Source organism: Scomber scombrus, chromosome 16 (assembly GCF_963691925.1).
Source record: "Scomber scombrus chromosome 16, fScoSco1.1, whole genome shotgun sequence".
Classification (NCBI taxonomy): Eukaryota; Metazoa; Chordata; class Actinopteri; order Scombriformes; family Scombridae; genus Scomber; species Scomber scombrus.
In genome coordinates, this window is record NC_084985.1 from 12374416 (window position 1) to 12385017 (window position 10602).

Sequence of the window (10602 nt, forward strand, 5' to 3'; positions counted from 1 at the left end):
AGACTTCTTTTTGGAGCCAGTGCAGGTTTAAGTCACTTCTACATTGGCTTCACATTTCAGACTTGGACCCAACCGCTTGGAAATGGCATGCAAAGGAAAAATTAATTGCACCCCTAGTTTAACAATTACGGTACAACAGGTGTCTTATCAAGTTAAAGTCTCAAGTTATGAAGTCAAAGATAAGATAAAAAGGCACTGCACTGCAGTTATGGTTAACTAGAAGTAACTTTTATTATTTCTTGCACCTTTTCAAAACTTTATAAAGTATCACAAACAAACAACAGATAATAAATTAAGTGGTTCAAACATAAATGCTTACATTCCACTCTACACCCTCAAGTAGAAGAAACAGTGAAAAGAAATTAAATCATAGAGCTATATATCAAAACGTGATTTTAGATTTCAGATAACTATACATAATATGGCAGATTCTCAACAATGTCACATTGCAAAAACAGAGCAGATAGTTTTGTTTTGTTTTCGTTAAAAGCTGCAATCATAAACATGCATAGTCTAAAACACGCAGAACTGAAGCCACACATATTTTTGACAGACGGCAAAAATATTAACAGCCATGTCAGCTTCTATATTTCAACCAGTGTCACAAAAAAAAGAAACGTTTAATAAATAAAAGTGTGAATGCTTGTATGTAAGTTGCCAATGCACCGCAAGACTTCAGCACAGAGCAAAAAAAAAAAAGAGTGACATTTAAATTCATTATGGTTCAGGAAAAAAACAAAAAAAACATTTGAAAGAACAAACAGACATGATTCATTCAAAAGCTGAGAAGAGTACTTGATTGAAATTTGGATCAAAAGGTTTTTAAAAAGTCAGCTCATTTTGGCCACATTGTCCATCAGATAGTGTAACAGATTTATGTGAGGTTACCATATTATTAAAATGAATATGCAGCGTGTGCGGGCTGATCCACACCACCAAGACTGCATACTAACATTCATATAGAACAGCAACCTGCAGACATACATGTATTTAATGTAAGGACAGTCTGAAATCATTCAAAGGGTCGTTATTAGCACGTGTGAAGAATAAAAAGACGTTATAATCAACAGAAACTATAATTTCCAGCCCTGACAGTTAGTTTCCTTCATGAAATACGTCATTATCTTGTCAGTGTGGATTTTCCAAAACCGTCGCCGCTGTTTAACCTTCAGTACAGCTCCAAAGTCTCACTAACCTTCACCTACATAAGCCAGAACTGATTTCACAACACACAGTTGAACTCGGATCTGGGCAGTTTTACGCAAGCACAGTTATTAACTCACAAATTTCCTCAAAGCCCACATCATCTTCCATCCTTCATTAATAACGTCACACCTCGTAAATCGCAACATTCTCACTCGTATCTGCTGAAGCGTACACGTAAGCTGCATGAACAAAAAAGTTACTAGTTTTTTCAAAAATGGGTCTGAAATTCAGACATTTAGACGTGTGGCTGATGCAGCGGCTATCTGATATCAGTCGGTCACTTGAGTGTGTCGTCTCAACCTGATGCTTTTCTCCTGAAGTGGAAAACAGCCGTACAACGTGACAACTCGTGCCTGATTGCTTTCTTCTCCGAGTCCTGAAGAGCTATCTTCCACATTCATGGTTTTTATGTAACTCTTATCAATCATAGTGTGGGACAATCAGAGAAAACAGGATAATTAGGACGTTTAAACAGACGTACATGGTGTTTAAAGACTCTTGAGAGATAAAAATAAGTCGCACAGGAATGATTTTGCTTGTATGGAAATAAAAGAAGTTTTAAATGTGTTATTACCTCGGAATGATTTGGTTTTTAACTTTGTTTTTTCATTAGAGTGAAAAGTCTGCTTTTAAATGAATTAAGAGCAGTGGATAAGACCGTATTCAGACCAAATCAGGCGGTGCTATGAGAACGCCAGTCCTCCCATTCATTTGAACAGTGGTAGTGCATTTAAGGCTGCAGGGGGTTGTTGTCACAGCTGCTCCAAACTGGCCTGCGGTAAGAAATTTTGTCCAGTCAACTACAGAGAAACACAACCTGACAACCGTTACTAGGAGGAAGGGAGGACATTCATCTCTTTGTTTGATGATGTTAAAAGTAGAGTCAGATTTTGAAGAGAGAGCAGCTGTGATCGAGTGAGATACAAAGTGAATGAAGAGAGAGAACGGTGGTAGTGAGAAAGCTAATAATAAAATGTTATTTTCTGATTATTTTGCAGCGGTTACATTCTCGAGCACAAACACCTTCACTCAACCCTGCTGATATCGTCTGAATATGGCCTGAGTCTGCACTCAGGAAGAGATGCAAAACTGGGACAGATGTGTTATGAGGCACTAAAATGCATGTAGTCTGTCAATAAAGACAGTGTCCTCAATGTACAAAGTAGCCCAGAACATCAGGATTAAAGAAGAAAAGATTAAATAAATGATGATAAAATATGAATAAAATAAGTCCTTTCTGGTCCACAAACAATTGAAAACATGCACAATTCTTTCTTAACCATCTGAATGATTTCCGTCCTTTCTTCTTTCCATCGTCCACTTCCAACTCATCTCCAAGTGAGGCTCTAAAGCTCAGGAAAACTTGGTTGTCTTTTTGACATTGCTTTTTTTCCTCCCCTCTTTTTGAAAACCAGCTTTCAAATATTTTAAGGCATTCTCAACTTCATTAACATCATCTTGATTGTCTTTGGTCATGGACAAACCTCCACAGCTTTTGTTGCAGGCATTTCCAAACTAGGCTCTATATTATTTTATTTACACTGAAAGTAAAAAGTCTGAGGACAAAAAGAAAAAGAAGACCACTGGTTACTGACCGCACTGCTTCTAAACTCACTGCTGACAGAGGATGGGTGACATGTTGGCCTGGATGTTGTAGCGGGGGAACTTGGTTTCCAGAGGCCGATCTGTGTGACGTAACGGGTAACTTCCTTGAAAAAGGGGGAAATTCATTTTGTGACCTCAAGAAAAAAACCCAACTTTACAGGAAGTTTAGAAACAAATGTGAGAAAATGGACGAATAGCATCCAGAAATAGTATCGAACAAGCCGAATAGATGTACGAGAGAGGAATTCAGGGGCCAAAATGGATGTCACCCAGGCGACGAAACCATTCAATTTCACAGACGACAACAAACTTTCCTTCTTTTCCTCCTCTGCTGACCGACTGCTCCTCCAGTCAGCAGCCGGTCAGACCAGCAGTGGGCTTCCAACAAGGTCATCATAGTTCTTCTGTCAACTTGACATAAATTTTGTAGTCATGGTGGCTTTGGGAAACCCAGACCAGAGGGTGAAGGCGACAGGGAAGAGAAGCACTCAGAAGTTCTGTTGCCGTCGCTTCTTGGCGTCCATGGCGTCCAGGATGGGCTGCCTCTTGGCGGTGTAGCGCTGCCTGAGCTCCTCGATCTCCCGCTCCATCATGGGATCCAAGGCACTCAGACGCATCTGCAGCTCTTCAAAGTCCAGGTTTTTCAACTAGATGGCGACACACGAACACAGACACAGACAAACAATGGAAAAGGGATGAGTCATAGTTAGTGTCTTGTGGCGAATCCTGATGGAAACTGTTTCTGTTAAGCAATTTTTAGCACTGAATCACTGCAGCTAGAGTGCAACAATTTCCACTATAAAAAAAACAAACAACATTTAGTACTCAGGTAAGATGTTACTCACAAAGTCAAAGTCTCCGTCCTGAGGCACCTTCCAGTTGTCAGGGAAGACGTTCTTGGACTGGATGTGGTAGCCGGGCTGCTCCTGCGGCTGGTTGTGGTTGTAGTTCTCCTGCTGCTGGGCTGCCTTGTTGGAGTCCTGCTTGTCAAAGTAGTCCATGAAGGACGGACGTATAGGCTGCTGGGGGGTGGCGTGCCCTGTGGATGAGGAAGAAGGTCTTTTAACAATCTTAAGGACATACTGATTACAAAGTTCTATTTCATACATTCATTAGATATTTAGTGATGCTAAACATCCAAAATAAGCTCTTTAAATTATTCAAGTCAATATTTTTTTCATTTTCAATTTAATCTGCCTGTTTTGTTTTTTTTAAGTAAGGGTTGCTAAGTGTGTTGCGTGTCTACAAAATGTCAGAACATAGTAAAAAATGCCTTTTAGACAAGCTTCTTAGAGCCCATGGTGACGTCCTCAAATGTTATATTTTGTCCAAAACCTAAAGATTTTACTATCATATACGGCACATTAAAGCTTTAAATTGTCAAATTTGATAAGCTGCAGCAAAGTTTTTTTTTTGACATTTTTCCTTTAAAAACTTTAACAACCCTTGGAAAATCCCTAAAATGATTATTCAATTATCAAAATAGTTGCAGTTTTTTTTTCTGTCAATAAACAAATCGATAAATTGACTAATCATCGCAGCTCTATGTTTAAGTGAAACTATTTTGGAGACAAACACCTTCTCAAGGATCACCTATGAAAGAAGGACTTTTTAAAATATATATTTAAGAGTCAACATCTTAATTCTGATCTCGTCTCTCCACAGGATTAAATTATCATTGAGTGTGTGCTTACTTCTCATGGATCCCTGATCTTCCTCCTCCTCTTCATCATCACTGTTAATGACCATAGTGCCGAGGTCCGACTCCAACATGGTGCTTCCGTGTTCGATCATCGTCTGTGCTCCATCGCTCATGGTGCTGGTGGCCCTCATGGTCCCTGCGCCCTCCGAGCCCGACTTCACCATAGTGTGAGAGTCCACCTCCGTCTCCTCCTCCTAGAGGACACAAGATTATCATATAGTCATCACATATATATATAAAGCTTTCTGCTGGTTGCTTTTACTTTAATCTCAGCATACTTACAGAGTTGTCCTCCTCCTCCTCCAGCTCTCTCTGCTGCTCCTGCTGCCGCTTGGCTTTCATCTCCATGGCCTCAGTTATTAGGTCTCTCAGGATTGAGACCGGCTTGGCCTGGCTGATGAACGGATGCTAGACAACGACAAGAGGGAAAACAACGTTGTGTGTACAATATCTTACCACCATTAATAAAATTGAATCTCCTCTCTTCTAAATGTGTGTGTGTGTGTGTGTGTGTGTGTGTGTGTGTGTGTGTGTGTGTGTGTGTGTGTGTGTGTGTGTGAGTGTGTCTCTATCTTTCCTCCAACCTGTAGGAGCTGTGTGGCGGTCGCTCTCTGCTCGGGATTCTTGACCAAACACTTCTTGACAAAGTCTGTGAACTCGTCCGTCCAAAGCTCCGGCTTCCTGAATGTTGGAGGAGGGTTGGTGGGGATCATGAAGATGGCCTGTAGGACGAAAGAAAGGATGGAAGAAAGGGGGGGAAAAAACGTGAGTGGTGGGTTCCTCAAATCCAAACTTGTCAAAAGTTATTAAATAAACTTTACACTCACTCTCATAGGATGGATGTCAGCGTAGGGAGGCTTTCCCTCGGCCATCTCTATGGACGTGATGCCTAGAGACCAGATGTCAGCCACACAGTTGTAGCCGATCTCTTGGATCACCTCTGGGGCCATCCAGAACGGAGTACCGATCACAGTGTTTCTCTTTGCCATAGTGTCCTGTAGAGAAAATAGATTATGTTAAATTGGTTCAAATGGATTCGCAAAATCAATGAATGATTATACAGTATTATTCCAAGTGTGAGTTTGATGACATTCACAAACATCTGCTGTCGATCCTCCTCAAATCCTTTAGTGCATGATAGAAACCTCTAATCTAAATATATTTAGAAGTAAAAGTAAACATATGATCAAGTAAATTACTTCCACTGGCTTTGTTGTGATAAACATCAGCAATTATGTTACCGTTAGTTGTCCGGCGACTCCAAAGTCAGCAAGTTTGGCGTGCCCCTCTGTGTTGAGGAGGATGTTTCCTGCCTTGATGTCCCGATGGATCTTCCTCATGAAGTGAAGATATTCAAGACCCTTCAGTGTTGACTTCAGGATGGTGGCGATCTCATCTTCTGTGAGCTGAGACGAGAAGGACAAAGAATAGAAGGGAATGTAGTGAGATTTAAGCATTGATGAAAAAAATTATTGTTATTCTTCATACAATGAGTTCAGGGCTGCAACCAGTGATTATTTTCATTTTTGCTTTATATTCTTCAAATGTCATGATTTTTTCCCTTCAGTCAAAAATCCGAAGAGATTGAGTTTAATGTCATGCATGACATAAAAATCTTAAAATCCTCAAATATGCCAAGCTCCAAAAAGCAAATATTTGGAATTTCTATTTTAAAAAAACACTCAAAATGATTAGTCCATTATCAAGATAGTTGCAGATTAATTTTCTTTTGATTTACTGATTGATTGATTAATTGATTGCCTAATTGTTGCATCTGTAAATGAGTCTTTTGGCCAGTCAAATTAAAAACATAGTCAACCAGGACATTTTCCTCCTCGATCAAAACATATATTTTATGAATTATAACATTTGCTAAGGTATTTATAACTAAGGACTGACTCAGCAATCTTTCTTCCTGTTGTGCATTGCTATGCAAACAACCAATCAGTCAGTGAGATGGTTACATAAAGTAGTTTGGTAAATACTGTGCAGACGCAAAGTGCACTGAGGCTTTATCACTATTTTAGTTACAAAAAACAATGCCTTGTTATCAATATTAAAATACTTCTGCATCTATTGGTATTTATATGTCTTGGTCTTCACATGTCAGAACTTCAGTAAATAAGTGAAACTTTCAAATTAAACTGTGCTATTTTAGTAAGTATTTCTATGTAGAAAATATTTTTAGAAATTGCTTTATCTGGTCACATCAAAGAAAATATGAACTCTGATCACAGAGCTGTTACTCTCTGTAAAACACCCACAGTTTTGTTACGCAGTCTGATGATGTCAGAGACGGAGCCGGCTCCACAGTACTCCATGACGATCCACAGGTCTGTGTTCTTGAAGTAGCTGCCATAGTACTTCACCACATAGGGACTAAGAGGAAATGCAAGACAGAGTGGTTTTTAAAGTTTCGCTTAGTACGTAAATAGCAGAAGTGAGAAAACTCTCGTAGATCAAGACATAGAGCCGTACGGGTAGCTAATTATACCTTTGAAAGCTGAGAATGATCTCAATTATGGAGGCAAATATGATGCTTGTGAGACAACACGGTTTTTATAATCTAATCAAAGCTGTGAACGTGGAGGACAAAGCTGCTCTCTCCTCTAACCTGTCACACTGTTGCATGATGGAGATCTCCTTGATGATCTCCTGCAGATCCGACTCCACGGGAACCTGCTTGATGGCGACAACTTGACCCGACTCCTTATGGATGGCCTTGAACACGCTGCCATAAGAGCTAAACACACACACACACACACAAGTTCAGGCTCAATTTGTCCTGAGTTAATTTAATAACAAACATTAACAAAATGAATGTTTCATGTGTAAAAAAGGAGAAATTTCAGAAGTGCTGACTATTGTTTTTGCTTTTATCTGATTGAAGGATGTTTTGAGTCATCACTACACAAGTAATCTAGTCACTGGTGGAAATAAAGGTTAGTCATAATGTGGAAAAAAACTTTTTAGAGCTGAACAATTTAGAAAAAATGTGATTATTTTGACTGATATTGCAACTGCCCTATGATTTGCAATGTTAGAGAGAATGATCATTTTTACACCATTATTCTCATTTTAATTGAAAGACATTGAAAGACAGAGATTTTTGCAGGAATCTATACCAAACAAAGATGTTTGTAGAAGTTTGTAGAATATGATGTGTAGGCCACGACATCCCTGCAGCATGACAATATTTAATTTAAAATGGTAAATTTTGACACATATTTTGCCTCCTGTGATTTGAAAAATTGCAGGAGGCCATATTAAGGTTTCATTAAAATGTAAATGTATTGTTCAGCCCCGTTTCTTACCCTTCACCAAGTTTCTCTAGGACATCAAACACTTCCTCTGGTTGTTTGGTCAAACTGTCCTCACTCAGCTTTTTCAGCTTGCTGTAAAAAAAAAAAGAAAGAAAAAAGAAACGGAACAAATAATGTGTAACTTCAGTGTGATAGTGTAACTAGAAACAAGTAGTGAAACAAAAAAAAACCATTGTGCCATGGCAGCGTCTGAAAACAAACTTACATTAGTGTCCTGTATGTTACATTGGTTACACACATATAAAGTTAGGAATACTTTACTCAAAGACAAAAAATTCAGTGTTAAAGATATATATAACCTAAATATTTGTGCATGTGTTCATTACAGGAAGTGATTGTATTAAATAATAATCATTTTCATTTATTTATTTAAATGTTCTTAACATTTTAATCATCCGTATTTTCTCTCGAATGTGTTGTTTCGAGTTTTATCTTTTAATTTGTTCTTTGCTTTTATTCTCCCATTGTTTTTATTCCTTTTCTTTATGTTATCACTTGTTCTGTCTTATTATCAGCTTGTATATCAACTGTAAAGCACTTTGAACTACACTAGCCTGTATGAAAGGTACTATATAAATAAAGTTAGACTAATTGACTAATTTTGACTCAATATCTTGTTATTATTCATTATTTTGTGATGATATTTGTGGGTAAATGGTAAGCAGGTAGAAGCATTATTTTGCTCAGACCAGCCTGATAAGTCATTAAATGTAAATCTCATATGGCGCCACGGCAATTAGTCAATAGAAAATTCATTGCCAACCATTTTGATCAGAGATTAATCAATTAAATCACTTAAGGAGCAACGTGTCAAACTTTTTTCTGGTTCCGGTTCCTATAATTTGAGGATTTATCGATGTCCTGAGTTAGATATCATTGCATATTACATAGTAATTCAATGTCTTTGCGTTTGGAACTGTTGGTCTGACAAAATGATGAAATTATGGAGGGTAATTTTCAACATTTTCAAATATTACATTTTTCAAATAACTTTTCTATTAATTGAACAAACAACTAACAACATTAATCTTTACTTACAGCTCTAATCTTATACCCTTTTCACCTAACCTGGCACCTTTATAACCAAAAAAACAACATTTAATTGAAGAATACATCTCTTTAGTGAAACCAGCTGCTGTCGTCTTTAGTTGCTAAGACACCCAGTGTGTCACCATGGCAGCGAGACCAATTAACTAAACAGTCACCAAGGATACCAATTAGTCTAACAGCGGAGGTGAGCGATTGTTTTAATGTACACGTTTATTTTTATATCTCATGTTCAAATCTGGATCATAATATGTGAAAATTAACAAACACAGAGTCATGTCAGGGAGCTGTTAGAAGCATGCATAAAAGCGGTGTTTGTGATTTAGGCTGAAAGTTAGGTTAATTTACTTTAGTTTAAAGAAATAAAAACTTTGAGAGCAAAACCGACAAAGCTAACTAGTGTTAGCAGTTAGCCTACCGCCTACGTTAGCCCGTTTAGCTCACAGCGCGTTTTTTTTTTTTTTTTTTTTTTTTTTACAGCCGCCGGATTTACACCAACCTTTTGGGCGCAGTGGGCTCCATGATTTACAGCGACCACGAATAAAAACTGGAACAGATTAATGGTGGGTAGTGGCAGTTTTCTGGCCAGGAGTCACCATGTGAACATTGTCGATTGAGTCGTTGTTGTCAAAAACTAGTGGAGGGCCAGCTGAGTCTCAGTCAGATGATGGACTGTTTCTGTGGGTTGTAGTTTCACCACAGCGCCTCCCGTCGGCCCGGAGCAGCAACACAGTCAGCTGTTTTTTTTATCAATAACTATTTTCTCATCAATAACCAGGGTTGGGAAGATTACTTTGCAAATGTAAAAGGTTACAGATGACTAGTTACCCTATTTGAAATGCAATTTAATGTGAAATACTCTGCAATTTTGGTATTTCATGTATACGGACAATACTAATAATTTCTATTGTGTGCATTATTCATATAATATACATATAGGCTATATTTATTTCACTTTAATCTGTGAAATAAGAATATCACCTCTGGTATATTACCACTCAATACAAATATTAGGCTACTCTTGTAAATAATGTCACGATTATTTTTATGACATATGTTTACTATTATTGTTCATAATTGTTTTTGTACTGTGTTGTATTGTTTTTGAAATGTATTATTTATTGTTCTTTCTTTTTTTCTTATTGCTGCTCTTATATTCTAATTTGCTGCCCACTACTGTTGTAACAATGCACATTTCCCCATTGTGGGACTCATTTATATATATTGCAGATTTATTTACATAGATATTTTTCCACTGTACTGCTTATCTCAATCCTAATTTCTCTCAAAGTGGATCAATAAAGATACATTTTATATCTTATATCAGGTAGAAAAAGCCTTGAAAGTCTTGGTGTTGGGTTTTAGGATGGATATGTACCCAGTGGCATGGGTGAGGCAATATGTTTCCAAATCTTTGCAATGCAAGAGCTGTAGGAAGTTTGGTCAACGTTTGTTTGTATGTTTTGCCACATGTGGTAAACGTGGGGAGAATGATTGTAAACAAAAAAAGACTTTGAGAAAGATGCAGAGTTTCTCAAAAGGAATAATTCACCATGGGAGGATAACTGTCCAAAGAGAGTAAGGAAGGCTAAAAAAAAAAAAAGTTTTAGATGTACAGTAAGAAGAGACTCAAGCATGAGGAAGTAGGTGAGACATGTTATGATGTGAGGAAGGAAGCTAAGAATGTCATATCAAAGAGGAAGCATACTAAAGTTTTGC

General features: G+C 37.8%; 1 protein-coding gene across 1 annotated transcript; it reads right to left on the bottom strand.

The window, feature by feature from the left end:
* Positions 1-206: 206 nt before the first annotated feature.
* Positions 207-9518, bottom strand: stk3 (serine/threonine kinase 3 (STE20 homolog, yeast)). Its single transcript, XM_062435729.1, has 11 exons — positions 9383-9518; positions 7828-7908; positions 7128-7256; positions 6778-6892; positions 5755-5919; positions 5341-5508; positions 5098-5235; positions 4796-4921; positions 4506-4707; positions 3657-3850; positions 207-3458 (listed from the first exon to the last, which is right to left on the bottom strand). Exons 1-11 carry the CDS (start codon positions 9403-9405, stop codon positions 3300-3302), a joined length of 1500 nt encoding a protein of 499 aa, XP_062291713.1. The 5' UTR covers positions 9406-9518; the 3' UTR covers positions 207-3299.
* Positions 9519-10602: the final 1084 nt, after the last annotated feature.